Raw genomic sequence first — 15,688 nt, forward strand, 5'->3', positions numbered from 1 at the left:
GAGTGGGATGTAGCTGTTATAGAGGTAACCCCTGTTGCCTTGAGTTCAGCCGAAGTGGATCTACCACTGGAGCCAGAGAGGGTTGTAGAAAGTCCTGTTGAGATGGGGATTGAAGGCCCTGTGTTGATTGCTAATCCCCCAGTTCAAATAAGTGAAGTGAGTCTGCGTCAAACCACTCGGACTACTGCCGGGAAACATTCTAACCTTTATCATCTACCAAAGGCCATCGCAACGGTTCAAAATGTACATTTGGACCGAGGGCCTGTAAATGCTCCATTTCAACCTGGTCAGGCCCAGGATTGCCCTTTCCGTCCATGGTTGTAGATTGGATCATCGGAACGATGATCGAAAAGCCAGGGGTAGAATGTAATGGGGTGACCCTTTAAGGTGGGTGGAGCCGGGCGGAAGCTCACGGCCCCTTTAAAAACGTGGAGATTTACTTTCACTTCCGTTTTCCCTCCGGCATGGTATGCAGGTGGCATTGTGTCGCAGAAAGAAGCTACCTAATATGCGTTAAGCATTGAGCGAGATAGTAGACTGCATAAGTGGGAAATTCACTTCTTTTGACTCTCGCCTTGGGCCTGTGAATGTCCAGCTACAGAAATATTTTAAGGTACGCTACTGCATTGATATGATGTTGCATTTGATAGTAGTGTCGTTTTAATTATTGCTCGTTTATGTAGTGTGATCAAGGCCGTATTGGTGGTTGTTCACCGTTCTTACCGATCGTACCGAGGGCCAGTCGATTGTGCTGCAGGTAAGTTATATTGTACTTTGTGAGTTGTTGTTTTTTTAACCGAAGATGTCATTTTAGTTAGGGTATGTGGGGTTAATGGCTAAATTGGGTAATTATTTTATAGATATCTGCCCGCTGTTGTTTTGCTGCTGTGTGGCGGCTCGTTACGACGACCAGTGGTGTTGTGCGGTGGAGACTGGAGAAGTTGTGCGCTCAAGTTCCACTGATTACTGTGATAGACGCACACGGTTATGTGCGCAGGGTTTTATGTGAGTGTGTGTTGATGCAAGTGCGCGGTTGAGTGAGCGGTGCGTTTGTGTGCGTGTGTGTTGAGACTATTTGATATGGATTAATTTTGTTATATTGTTTGATTTAATTGTATTTTCTTTTCTGATAAACTTTTTGTTATATTGGTCGATTTAATAGTTTTTTTTTAATCTGATATTTTTGTTATAATTTGATCTCATTGTATTTTTCTTTGATTTGTTGTTGCTTGTGAATTGTGTTCTTGAGATCTTATTGGTCAATTCCTTGCTTGTACCATCAAGGATTACCGTTGGGACTGGGAGGATTTATTTGATTTATTTTGTTTATTTATTTGGTTGATTGTGGTTTTGGTTATACAATTGCATGATGGTGTGATTTGAGGTGGTTTGAATTAATTTTTCTTTTCTCCTTCCCAAATGTTACCTTATCCCATGGGATATTGATATTGACTGTTGTCCAAGATCCGAATTTTTCAGGTGACCGCAGTATAACATCAGTATTTATTTATTTATTTATTGTTGTGTGAATGGAATTGTACTTTTGCATTGTTCTCTCAACTTGTGTGATTTTATAATATATATCCTCTTATCTCTGAGCATCAAATAAAGATTGTACACATCTCTGCTTGTCCTTTCCATTTGGTTGGAACCCTGTAGTTGGGAGCGTGTATAAAATACGTTTACCCCTTAGGTGGCATTAGCCTCCGCTCACACATACAAAGGTTTCAAACCTTGGCGGGCAACAATGAGGCTTGCCATGCAGTCGGGTACGCTAGTGCCAGCAGCAAGGAAAGTAATTCCCATGATGTAATCCGGAATATCTAGAGTGTAGCTGATTATGGTGACCTGCAAGGCATTAAAAAACACCAGACAATCATAACAATCATCATAATACACCAACCAATGGAATTACAATAAAGTATATTTAATGAGAATGTCCATATTTTTTAGCTTTTTCTTACCATCCACACCATGAGGTAGGAAAAAATTGCAATCCAGAGGGTTGAAGCAAAAAAAGTGACCATGAACCATCGATGCCAACGTGGCGAAACACAGTTAGGCACTGTGTAATACAGCAAAACACTCAGCGGCCACGATACAAACCACTTCATACATGCACGGTATCCAGCTAATGCACACAATACACAAAGAAAACGGACCATAAATGGTTAGCAAAGCACCATTTTGATTACTTCTCAGTGTGTTTTTTGTAAAAAATAAAAATAAAAAATGCATTCCAAGAAAAGAAAGATGATAACGGACATAGAATGAGGGATTATAACACAGGGTATAAATACATGAAGAAAACAAAGGGAACGAATAATGAATGAACATATTAATGAAACAACAGGAGAAAATAATGACTAACCAACAAACAGAGAAACTAAGTCACAGGGAAACACAGTGAAACAGAGAATACATGCTACAGGTAGGGGGATAAGTACACGCCAATAGTGGAAAACTCAGTATTTTTGTCAAAAGATCAAATCCGATTTATATTTTGTGACATATAAATGCGCACATTAACCCGACCATTTATTTAGCATTCATGTAAACACTATGTTCGGATTCATCAATCGGAATGATTAAAACTGTGCCAGAGTGAGAACGGGTTGTTATTGGGTTTGAATATTGGGTAATATTCAGTAATATTATTGGTTTAACTGCACTGACACTATCGGATGAGAACTGAATTGAGCTGAATAATAACACTAACTTAGCAACATTGACACAGTTATTGAACTGAATTGAATCAACATTGAACAACTGAATTGAGCTGAATAATGACACCATTGTCTTCTGTAGAGCTGCTTATAGCTGAATTTAAATTTATTTAAAAACTGATTTTACAACATTAACAATTATTAAACTGAACGCTATCAAAATCGAACTACATTGAGAAGCATTTTGACACTATTGTATTCTGTAAAGCTGCTGAAATGTAATGTTTCATAATTTTACAGAATTAACACTATTATGTTCCTGTTTATTAATGTGAAGCTGCTTTAAAACAATCTATATTGCATAAACCGCAATATAATGAAATGTGTATTGACTTGACTTATTAAATACCGTTAAATACACATTAGATAAAGGTAACATCTCGGTTACGTATGTAACCCTCGTTCCCTGAAGGAGGGAACGGAGAAGTTACGTCAGTGACTGACGAAATGGGGGTTTCGCTAGAGAGCCGTATAACCTTCGAGTTATTAGAAAACGAGCCAATGGTATGAAAATACCATGGCTCTGCGGAATTTGCATTGCGTACAAAAGGAACCGCAAGTGCAATCTCGCATTGTTACCTGCTGAGGAGCCGAGACTGTGCGTCCCGGCAATTGCAGCGGTATAGCGGAAGTGGCATGCGGACGAGGCATCGGGGAACGAGGGTTACATACGTAACCGAGACGTTCCCTTTCAGTCAGTCACTACGAGTTACGTCAGTGACTGACGAAATGGGGGTCCCAATCCAATCTCGCCACTGCGCCTGTCTTCCAGTGTCCTGCGCAAGCCCAGCTCCTTGTCGTGAGGTTAGCACGAGTGAAGGGACAGGCTAATGCAAGAATACCAAGGTACACTGGGTAGCATATCCCAAATGGAATATGTAACAGTGCCTACCCGCAGGGAGGACTTAAAATACACATATGACCTGAGTATGGGATGCATATGGAGAACTCAGAGGTAGCCCACAGGGTTAGTGGAATGTTTCAACCTCGAGATGGCAAGAGGGGTCTTGCCAAGGGAAAGACACGTGCTCGGAGGAGACTTACTGTGGAAATACACATGTGGGGGTTGCCCAACCGGGGAACCATGCAGATGGAGGCACCTAACCAATCATGAGGGCTGACCAACCGGGCATGCACTCTGGTGATGGCATCAACAGTACAGGAGGAACTCAGAGTCTATGAAGAACTCATCTGAGTAAAATAGCACACGTATCCAGTCCGTGGAGTGGAATGGCGCAGCAAGCGATGACAAAGACCAGGTCCTACTTACTGGCTACTGGAAGCGAGTACACAAGAGGACACCGGCTCTACACAGAGATTGTAGAATCTCGCAAAATGATTAGGTGTCTCCTGGTGGAGTGTGCCTTCACCCCTAGGGGGCATGGCAGGCCCTGTGCCTGGTAAGCCAAGACAATGGCTTCCACTATCCAGCAAGACAACCTCTGCTTGGAGAAAGCCTTTCCCTTCAGCTTCCCAGCGTAACAGACAAAGAGCTGGTCTGAGGTCCTAAAACACCGCGTTCTGTCTACTTAAGCACGAAGGGCATGTACTGGACAGAGCAGTGCCAAGGCTGGGTCTGTCTCCTACGAGGGCAGCGCTTGCAGGTTCACCACCTGATTCCTGAAGAGTGGTGGGAGCCTTGGGCACATATCCAGGCCGGGGTCTCAAGATGACGTGACAGTTAGCCGGCCCGAATTTCAGGCAACGCTTCGTCAACCGAAAATGCCTGCAGGTCCCCTACCCTCTTGATGGATGCCAAAGTAACCAGGAGCGCCGTCTTCAAATGTTTGGAGAGGTACTTTAGCTTAACTGAGTGCAATGACTCGAAGGGAGCTCTCTGCAGTGCAGATAAAACAACTGCAAGGTCCCAAGATGGCATATATGGGGGGCGAGGAGGATTTAGCCTCCTTGCCCCTCTAAGGAACCTGATGACCAGGTCATGCTGTCCTACCATCTTAGACTCCACAAGGTCGTGGTGCGTAGAGATCGCAGCCACATAAAAGGTTTAGGGTGGAAGGAGACAGCCTTCATCCCACCCCTTTTTGGAGGAAGGAGAGCACAGACTTGATCGGGCATTTTCTGGGATCTTCTCGGCGAGAAGAACACCAGGTGACGAAGAGGTTCGACTTCAGAGCGTAGGCGTAGGTGTGCTCAGGTAGCCACCACCTGAGGTGGTAGGGTACTTAAACCTTCCGTGTCCCGTCCAGGACCCACACGTGCAGGTTCCAGAGATCGGGACACGGGTGCCAAAGGATGCCCCGTCTCTGAAAAAGGAGGTCCTTCCTCAGAGGGATTGGCCAGGGAGGGGCAGTCGCAAGGAGCACCAGTTTGGAGAACCAAGTCCGGGTGATCCAATGAGGCGCAACCAAAAGGACCTGCTCTTTGTCCTCCATAATCTTGCACAGGACCTGTGCAAGAAGGCTCACTGGGGGTAAAGCATACTTGCGGAGGCCCCGCGGCCAGCTGTGCGCTAGTGCATCTGAGCCGAGGGTCCCCTCGGTCAGGGAGTAAAACCAGCAGCAATGGGAAGTGTCTGGGGAGGCAGTGACGGGCTGTGCAGTCTTCCTGCGACCACCTCCTTGCTTCGGCCCGGGCGAAGGCTGCTGCTTGGGCTGAGCAGGAGGGGCGGGAGCCACAGGAAGGTGGCCTCGGCGGGAAGCAGACTGAGGGGGCTGCATCGACGGCAGGATGGAGGCAGCAGCTGGTCGTCGGGCAGGATATGCTTTATCGCCTCAGTCTGCTTCTGGGCGGCCGAGAACTGTTGGGCGATGTCCTCAACCGCACCGCCGAAGAGCTTAGCCTGGGATATGGGGGAGTTGACACAATGAGTTCTCTCAACCTCCCGCATATCAGCCAGATTGAGCCACAGATGACGTTCCTGGACCACATAAGTGGATATCACCTGACACAGGGATCGTGCAGTGACCTTCGTCGCCAGTAAAGCGAGGTCGGTGGCAGTACACAGCTCTTGTATGTGACCTCCTGATGCACCTCCGGGAAGAAAGGCACTGAGGGCAGTACGCGCCGCCCCCAGGAAACAATCATCCAGCCTTGAGCGCTCTGGGGAAGGCAGCGGGTGCCACTCCAACCCTATGCTCTCAGCTGCCCGGGCAAGCATGGCCGTCAGCTCTGGATCAGACTCTGCGAACACTGGCACTCCAGAGGGAGGTAACGCAGCCTAATCCTCATCTACAGAGGAATCAATCCCGCCTTGTGATGCTGGACATGGGGTCCCCAGCGACATGAGCGACATGGCGTCATCTGCCGGAGCCCTGAATGAAAACACTGGTTCCTGGAGAGGAACCAGGTTCACCCGGAAGCTCCACGGCTTGCGATGTGCAGGGGGGCATGGCCCGAGGAAGACTCGTCGGGTTATTCCACTCCGTAACCCTCAGATCACCCTGGCCACCAGCCAAAGTATCCCCTCTCAAAGAAAGAGCTAAATTGGGGAGTGGTAGAGGGGACTCTACCTCCACAGAGGTCATTGAGTCTCAATCATAACACCGCGATGGCCATGTTCCCGCAATGTGAACATGACTAATCCACGAGCACAGCCTGAGCGAGATTAAAGCCCAAACATGCTAGAAAGCACTTGTGACAGTCAGGAGGATGGATCGTGTGCCCACATCCAGAAACACACGGGCGAGACATCTTTAAAAAGACGTGTATGTGCAGCTCTTTTAGAAAAAGAAAAGCTCTCTCAGCAGTGCTGAAGCGCCCAGGAGCGAACACGAGCCGTGTGCAAAGTCACTACACAGACCAGCAGGTCCGCGAACCCGCTAAAACGCACCGTCACACCAACACCGACTGAAGAGAGACGCTCGTTGCTTTAATGAAGGCGAAGAGAAGCACATAAACACTTCGGCTCCGAAGCAGAAACATAAGGCGAGATTGCACTCACGGCTCCTTTTATACCCACGCAGTGGGGCGGAGTTCGCAATGCAAATTCCGACAGACCCATGGTATGTTCATACCATTGGCTCGTTTTCTAATAACTCGAAGGTGATAGGGCCCTCTAGTGAAACCCCCCATGTCATCAGTCACTGACGTAACTCATAGTGACTGACTGAAAGGGAACTAAAAATTCTCCTAGAGATGATTCAAGGCTTACCAAAAGAATAACCAATGTTTAGTATACTAAGCAAAACCTGCATGTTTTTAATACCAATAAATTGCATTTGATCTGCTTTCATGAACTAACCAGGAATATGGAGAGGTCTGAATCTTTCGTCCCCATCCTCATCCTCTTCTTCAGGCTGATTATTTTCCACCTCCACTCCTTTCTTACCATCCATCATTTCTGTGTCCTCAAGTGTCTGCTGTGGTTCAGCACTTCCTCCATTTACTACCCCTCTAGAACTAAATGTCTTCACTGGGGTCCTGCTCTCCCTAAGCAGCCTCTGTCTCTGAAATGTGCAGGAGAGAGATGGTAAAGAGGAGGAAAAGCAAGGAATTTACATTTTCATGCAGGGTTGGGCAATATTCTGAATGTAAGAATTTACTCCCCTTTTAATGTATCAGTTGGAATTGGAATTGGAATGACAAGAAGTGTAAATGAATCGTCATTCAAATAAATATTTATGGATCATTGACAAATAAGCCTTAAAAAATATTTTCAAAACTGATGTAATGCATAATTTTGAGTCATGAACAATGTTTAAACAATGTTATTGTCAAATAACATGTCAACGGCTAGACAAAGGGAAGCTGGAGCGCTGCTGGTATCCCTTGTATCCTCTGGTGCTCTTGGAAGGGTTCAATGTTCATAAAAAAAATCCAAGTCCAGGCACTCAGTAGGATGCAAAAGTTAAAAAGCCTTTATTATTTTTTTGTGGGCTATAGCATTAAAACACCAACGCGTATCGGCCCACTGGCCTTTATCAGGGTGTTGGTAACAAACAGACAGAAATCAAGCAATACTTATAGTTGCATTGATTTCAGGTGTGCCACTCTGGCACTGACAACACAATTTTTTGGCTACTAGAGGCAATAGTTCAGGTAATGTCTAATGCCAAAGGTTAAACCATACAAATAAAAGGCAAAATAAGAGATCTCCAAGTGGAAAAATAGGAGTGACACCAAACATCTAGTGTACTCCACACAATATGCCCCAAAAGTCAATAAATGTGAATAGGCTAGTTACCCATCATAATTCTGAATTCATAGTCAACATGGTTCTAAAACAACATGAGAAAAAAATGGGCATTGCATTCAAAGACTAGTCAACATTCACAAACAACAATACACTGTCCCTATTGAGACACAACAATTTCAAAAAAGGTGAGAGGTCAAAATCTTCATTGAGACCTGGATGACTAGTGGCCCTCAAGGAATATATCCAATATGTCTCCCTTTGTTTAAGGCGTTTGATTGGACCAAGGCTATTCGCCTTGATGCCACCCCTGGCATCAAGGCGAATAGCCTCAATGCCCACTACTCGTAAGGTCAAATCCCTCCCATGTTTTGCGTCTATATAATGTTTGGCCTTTGGATAATTAATATTTCCAGTCCGGATGGCATACCTATGTTCAGCTACTCTGTCTCTTAGGGGGCTTTCACAATGAGCTCGTTTACTGCGGTCCGAGCCCGAGCGCGATTGTTCCCAGTGCCCCACGCAGCGTTGGTCTGGTTTCACACTCAACTTGATTCTATCGGACTCTGGTGCGTTTGGGTGCATATTATGCCATCGCAAACGTGCACGGCGCATGATAGAAAACAGAATGTGGGTCAATATATTGTGTTTTTTATTAATTCGGTGCTATTATGCGCAGCTGAGTGAACCAAGGTTTACTGTGTGTGTGTGTGTGTGTGTGTGTGTGTGTGTGTGTGTGTGTGTGTGTCGCATAAGGTGGTCTTCTGCTGCTTGCAAACTCTTTTGGACTCTTTTGAGGAGACAGTGGATTTCCAAATTTGTTTGGAATTGATTCCACGCGCTATGCGCGAATACACTGCAGGCTCACTCTCGCTCATCTTATCCAAGGTAAATCATCAACACTACCATCCCTTACATGCGTTTTATTTAACTAAATACATAATAATCAGCAAAAACGCATGCGCAGGTCACTTTACTTCCTGAACAAGCGCGCACCCGAGTCCGTGTTGCTTTCACATTCACGCGAACCGCGGCACGGTTCGGGAGCAACCGAACTCAGACCACCTCATCCGGGTAGTCTCGGGTTCAGTACCCCAGTGCACACCTGAGTCTGCATGACAGCGTTCACATTAGCGATTTTTCATGGGAACCGTGCCCTGTTCCAAACTAAACTGCCAGTGTGAAAGCGCCCTTAGTTTCCTTTTAGTGAGGCCTACGTAAAAACAGCCACAAGTACACTATAATTGATAGACAACATGGGTAGTATTGCAATTTATAAAACTATCAACAGTGTAAGTCTTATTACTGAAAACATCCATAAATGTGTCAGTTTTAGCCATATTCTCACAATAATTACAATTGCCACAAGGAAAGTTTCCCTTGGGTTGACGAAGCCAAGTTTCACGTTTAGGAGCAGGGAGGTAACTTCTTACTAACTTGTCTTTAATTGTGGGGGCCCTCCTAAAGCTGATCCCGGGGGGTTCCGTGAATATATCCCGTAAAGTCGGGTCACATTCAATAATGTTCCAGTTTTTCTTTATAATGTGTTTAATCTGGACAGCCTCCTTGCTGAAATCGTGAACATTCTCATTCACGATTCCATGCTGGTGGAATGATCTCCCTAGTCCCTACCCTCGTCCGGAATGCAGAATCCCTAACTACATTCAAAAGACAACTGAAAACTCATCTCTTCCGTGAGCACTTGACATAATAAAAAATATATCTAAAACATTTATTTAAAAAAAAATTATCCTCCCTTGTTTGGCTTATGCTACTCTGAGCAATGCCTGAACTTTGTATTTTGAGCACTTCTTGCGTTATTTTTGCCTCTTCACGATGACTCGCTTGCTGTAGTCATCAGTTGTAAGTCGCTTTGGATAAAAGCGTCTGCTAAATGACTAAATGTAAATTAAATGAGTGACAAAGTAGGGTTTCTGAGTTGACACTCTTTTGGGTCTAGACTGGAGCAGGCTCTTCCTTTCAAGTGATTGGGCTCTATTATGAGCTTGAACGAGAGTTTGTGTTTGATATCCTCTTTGTCGAAAACGCTGCTGCATATCCATAGATTGATTTTGGAAATCCTGATTTTTTTTTAATGTTTTTATGTCATACTGTACAATATGAAAATATAGGCGGATAAGACACCATTTTAAATAGTTTGGACAGTTGCACTTCCAGACATTTTGGGGGTTTAAGATAACAAAACAGAAAATAATATGGATTATTTAAATTTTAAATAAACTAAAAAATAATTAAAACTAATAAGTTTATAGATGAAAGTGATACTGTATCTTTCATTACCGTAAAATTCATGTCATGAATTTATCAAATTATTTAAAAGGAAATAATGTTTTTGTCATACATACAAAGTCTATTTAAATATAAAGTAAACAAATTCAGGAATTGAACTGTAATTTAAAAGACATTATCTTTATTATTAGGTAACAAAAAATGTTTTCAAGTTCACCTCACTGATGAGCATGCGTCCAGCCATAGACAGACGGGTACGTGGGGAGAAATGCGGAGTGATCATAACACGCAGCCCAGCCTCCGGGAATGAAAGCTGGTGTGGTCTCAAGATCAGTAGCTCATCCACCATCACTACTTGAGATTCCTGCCCTGAGTCTGCTGGAGCTGAAAACAACACAGAAAATAAATGCATATTAAGAACCACCACTTTGGAAGCGCTGCATTCCTGCTATCGAGAATAAAAACATGCATGCATGAGTACCTTTCTTTAACAGCACCATGGAGGTGTTGCAATTGACTCCCACCTCATCACCCTCTTTATCTGTGGGCATTTCTCTCCTGACACAACACTGGGCTGGACTGACACATGATCTTTGGACAAAGCTGGCAATCTGACGATTAAACCTGCGAACGAGATTAAAGTCACCATGAAAACAAAATAAAAAATTCAACTTTTTTTATGGAATATTGACGTATTTATTATAAATGACACATCGTTACACAATTATTCATGTGCCTTGTAGTCTTTGATTAAAATAACTTCTCCATCTTTCAGTGACTTCTCTTCTCTGATGATGTATTTACTGGCGTGAGGGCGTGACAACCTGTCACTCACATGAGATCTTCTATCATCAATTCCCTATGTACAAAATCAAGTCCCATCCAACATTTTTCTTCTTGTTCAAGGAGCCGTTTCACTCTGATTTGTCACAATAAGGAAGAAAAAGCTATCGCAACTTCCGTTTCATTTCGACTTTAAGGCTAAATCAACCAATAATTTGAGTCTCTGTTTCTGACAGACTAGAAAACAAATTGTCATATTTTATACATTTGAATTTTATTATATAAATATACACTATTGCAAAAAATGATGGGGTCGATAAGATTTATTTATGTTTTTGAAAGGAGACTTGATTTGATTTATTTGATCAAAAATAACTAATAGTGTGAAACATTATTGCAATTTAAAAATAACTGTTATAATGACATTTAAAAAGACATTTATAATGTTACAATAAATTTCTATTTCAAATATGCTGTTGTTTTCAACATTTTATTAATCAAATAATCCTAAAAAAGTAATAAAATAGTTTTTAACATTGATAATAATAACAGCAAATCTTACTGTATTTTGATCAAATAAATGCAGCTTTGATGAGCATAATAGACTTTTAAAAACTCTTAATTATTCCAAACTTTTGACTGGTATATATATCCTTACTCCGGATATGGTTTATCTATGCATTCTACTGGTATGATTTTAGCACCCTCTAGTGAGACAGTTTTGAGTACCTGGTGTAATCTTAAGCAGCACTATCTGTAATTGTTCTTTATATATATTTAGCAATTATTAATCATGCTTTATCTCTAAAGCTGAGACACATTTCTTGTAAGTATTCAGAGCTAAAATATATACAATGTGAAAGAGCATTATTTTGATGTTTTTGTGAAAATTATTAGTTCTTGTTCATCTCCCTTAATTTCATTAGATATTTTAAGCACTTTTCATTATTACTTACATGCATACTTACCTGTCATGAATGTTGTCAATTTTTTAGGTGAAACTTTGAAATGTGTGGCACAAATGTAAAAAATTCTTAAAATGCATTGCTATAGTTTATTTTTTTTAAACATATCAATAAATGCATTATTGTACATGTTTCAGTTACACAGTTTAACAGTATATTATAATATAATATAGTTTCTCAAAGGTTTTTCAGTCGCTTTTTCTCTTGAGGCACTTGATGGGGACATAAAGCACACCAGCCTCCAAAACATGGGTTGTTGTATCTGTACGAGATAAGTATGTAGTATCTTGTATTATCAATACCTCTGCATCAAAACATGCTTTAGTTTCCCTCCTCAAATAAAACAGAGAGCAGGGATGTTTATCTCAGCCTCCGACAGCTCAAGCTTCCCCTAGTAGCCTTAAAAGGTCTTTAATGAAGACAGTTGTCATCTAGAAGATCCTTATCTCTCTATAAAACTGTGTTGTCTATACAACACTGTTACTCATCCAGGCTCCTTTCTAAACAATAAATGAAACGGGTCCTCTCTCATATGCAGGAAAGAGGTGTCATGTATTAGCTTGAACTTGGAAATTCTTAACCTGTAGCAATAAAGAGAAGAGATACTTGAAAAGGTATATGTTTGAAGCAAGAGGGAGGTCTAAAGGCGTTTTAGTCTAGGCTATTATAAAAAACTTCATTTGGGATTTGGAGCCAGAAAAGACAACGAGTACTACAGTATTAATTCTAGGATTATATGTTACACTTTTTTTAATTCCTCCCAAGGTTTCTTCCTCTCAAACCTAACCATCTTGGGAGTTTTTCCATAACATGTTAGCCTTTGACTTGCTGACTAGAAGTTTTCAGATACAATTTTCAGTAACAGTGCTTAATACAGTGTCTAATACACTGATATCCCACATGCAAATGCTTAAGCAAACTTTTAAAGAGTAGCCTAGTTATTATGGAAATAACCATTCGAAAGAATATAGTTCTAAAGTATGAATGCAAAATGAATGTTATGCTTTCGGAAACTTAATTGCATGTTAATCGGTTATGGGTTTTAGAAATCTTCAAATATCTTCTAAAATGTTCCAAAAAAGGGCGATAAAAGTGGAGAGATACTTAACTTCATGAATGGAATACTACTCTGAATGCTTTCTAAAGGCAATGTGATGGAAAACACCATTATTTATACTCACTTCATGATAAGGATATAGACTCCATACATGGAGATCAGAAGCATGGATTCCCACCTACAGTATAACAATAGATACAAAGATTGTTAGCGTCGCGAATACAACTCTCATAATAAAAAGATCTCATATAAGTATAAATATATTAACTTTCTAATGCTTCTAAATAACGAGACTACTCTGCTTGAACATGTGAACATGAATGAAGAAGAAACATCAGTTATATATGGTAACCCTCGTTCCAAGGAGGGAACGTAGACGCCATGTCGAGACTGACGTATAGAAATCTCGCTAGAGAGGCCAATCTACTTCGAGTGAAACTAAACGAGCCAATGCACATTGGCGTGCAATCATTTGCATCTGTTCAGCAACACAGCGCTGGTGTATAATGAGCAGCAGGTACGATTGCACTTCGTTTTTTTGCTGATGAGCCGAGTCTGATATGCTGGCCGCCCCGGACGAATAGGAATCTCTACAAAAGGGCCACAGCTGCTGCACCCCATCCAGCGCCCTGTGCAAGCCTCTACCCCTTCTTGCCTGGAAGGACGATAGGAGAGGGCTTACACAGAGTATGCATGTCACTGTTGTTCCATGATAACCCACACAGTGAGATTTTTGGATAACACTGGCAAAGCGTGCCCTTTCTATGAGAAAAGGGGGGCGCTGCGGAAGCCATATTATTCCCCGAAGGAGTTATGTGAGGAATACATATGGACTAGCCCGAAGGTTGTACTGCATATAAATACTGGGTGACTTAGCCCAAGGGAAGACACAGACTTCGATCAGAAGCAGCCGTGGAAGAATACACATATGGGATCCCCGTAGGGTCACACATATGGGACCCAGCCTAGACCAGGTTCTCAAGGATTCAGCAGATAAAGGCCTGGCGCCAGACGCTCCACCATGTCCGGGCCGAAGGTATTGGAGGACTCAACAGGTTTTTCACTCTGGAGCAATAAGGGTGCACAGTAGGGTGCAGCAAGCCTCTCAGTGCTTCTACCCGTTTAGGGTGAGAACACGGGAGGAGACCGGCTCTACACGTAGGCTATAATATCTAGCGAACATGTTAGGTGTCGCCCAGCCCCCAGCTCTACAGATATCTGTTAGCGAGGAGCCATGTGCCAGGGCACAGGAGGATGCAACGCCTCTCGTGGAGTGATCATGCAACCTGAGCAGGCAGGGCACGCCTTGTGCTTGGTAAGCCAAGGCAATGGCGTCCACTATTCAGTGGGCCATCCTCTGCTTGGAGAGAGCCTTTCCCTTCTGCTGGCCTCCGTAACAGACAAAGAGCTGGTCTGACGTCCTGAGACTTTGAGTTCTGTCTATGTACAAATGCAGAGCGCGAATAGAACAGAGCAAAGCCAGGGCTGGGTCTGCCTCCTCCAGGGGCAGCGCTTGCAGGTTCACTACCTGGTCCCTGAAGGGAGTGGTAGGAACCTTGGGCACATAACCAGGCCAGGGTCTCAGTACAACATGGTTGTCACCCTGCCCGAACTCTAGGCATGATTCGTCGACCAAAAATGCCTGCAGATCCCCTACCCAGTGCAAGTGCAGGAGGCCAGTGCAACCAGCAGCAAAGTCTTCATGGAAAGAAGCTTTAAGTCTGATTGCAAAGGCTCAAAGGGCACATCCTGAAGTGCTCGAAGCACCAGGGAAAGATCCCAAGAGGGTATGGAACCCCCTAAGGAACCTGCCGACCAGGTCGTGCTTTCCTATTGTTTTGCCATCTATGTAGTCGTGATATGCTGAAATAGCGGCAGCCTGTACTTTGAGGGTGGAGGGAGACAGCAGTTGCTCCAACTCTTGCTGCAAGAAGGAAAGCAAGGACCCTATCGAACATCTTTGGGGGTCTTCTCGGCGAGAAGAACACTACTCGACGAACAGGTTCCACTTCAATGCGACATGCAACGGGAACGTAGACCACCTTGTCGGTTGATGTACGCAATGGTCGCAGTGTTGTCCGTACGGACCAACATGTCCCTGCCCTGCAGCAGACTTTTTAAACGGCTCAGAGCGAGACGTACTGCTAGCAACTCGAGGCAGTTGATGTGCAAATGCAGTTGGGGGCCCGTCCACACCCCTGACACTGCATGCCCGTTGTATGTGGCACCCCAGCCGGTGGCAGAGGCATCTGTGAATACCACAGCATGTCTGGACACCTGTTCCAAGGGCACTCCTGCCCGTAGGAATGAGGGGTCTGACCACAGGCTGAAGGTCTGGCAGCACGCCGGTGTGAGCCCATCTCGGGACTCGGCCGTGAAGCCAGTGCTGAAGCGGCCTCATATGGAGCTGCTGCAGCTGCCATATGCCCCTGGAGTCTCTGAAAGAGTTTCAGAATTTCAGACCGCCGTCCTGCCTGTGAACGTGTTCAAGCAGTTCTGATATGCCTTGTACTGATATGCTCCACTCTCGAACGCAAAGCGCAGAATCGAGACATGAAAGTACGCGTCCTTCAGGTCGCTGCAAACCAAGATCAGGTCCAAGATCGGTCATAACCCACCGCCTTTCTTGGGACTGTAGTACCCTGACCTCATATCAGCTGGAGGGACCGGCTCTATCGTGTCCTTGGCCAGTAGGACTGCGATCTCCGCACGCAAGACATGGGCATCGGCTGCTCTCACTGTAGTGGAGTCGATGGGCCGAAATTTGGGGGAACGCCGGGCGAACTGAATCGCATTGCCGAGCCTGATCATCCGA

At 43.9% G+C, this 15,688-nt stretch overlaps 1 protein-coding gene across 3 annotated transcripts in view; it reads right to left on the minus strand.

Moving 5' to 3' along the window:
- Positions 1 to 15,688, minus strand: part of LOC306989869 (sodium/potassium/calcium exchanger 3) — a 164,321-nt gene that overhangs the window by 10,889 nt on the left and 137,744 nt on the right. For all 3 annotated transcript variants that reach the window (XM_079595928.1, XM_079595927.1, XM_079595929.1), the window contains 6 exons: positions 12,998 to 13,051; positions 10,550 to 10,692; positions 10,286 to 10,452; positions 6,928 to 7,132; positions 1,965 to 2,131; positions 1,734 to 1,848 (listed from right to left, as the gene is read on the minus strand). In XM_079595928.1, coding sequence (XP_079452054.1) covers positions 1,734 to 1,848; positions 1,965 to 2,131; positions 6,928 to 7,132; positions 10,286 to 10,452; positions 10,550 to 10,692; positions 12,998 to 13,051 — 851 coding nt within the window. The remainder of the gene's footprint in view (positions 1 to 1,733; positions 1,849 to 1,964; positions 2,132 to 6,927; positions 7,133 to 10,285; positions 10,453 to 10,549; positions 10,693 to 12,997; positions 13,052 to 15,688) is intronic.

Source organism: Phoxinus phoxinus (assembly GCF_949152265.1).
Source record: "Phoxinus phoxinus genome assembly, chromosome: 2".
Classification (NCBI taxonomy): domain Eukaryota; kingdom Metazoa; phylum Chordata; class Actinopteri; order Cypriniformes; family Leuciscidae; genus Phoxinus; species Phoxinus phoxinus.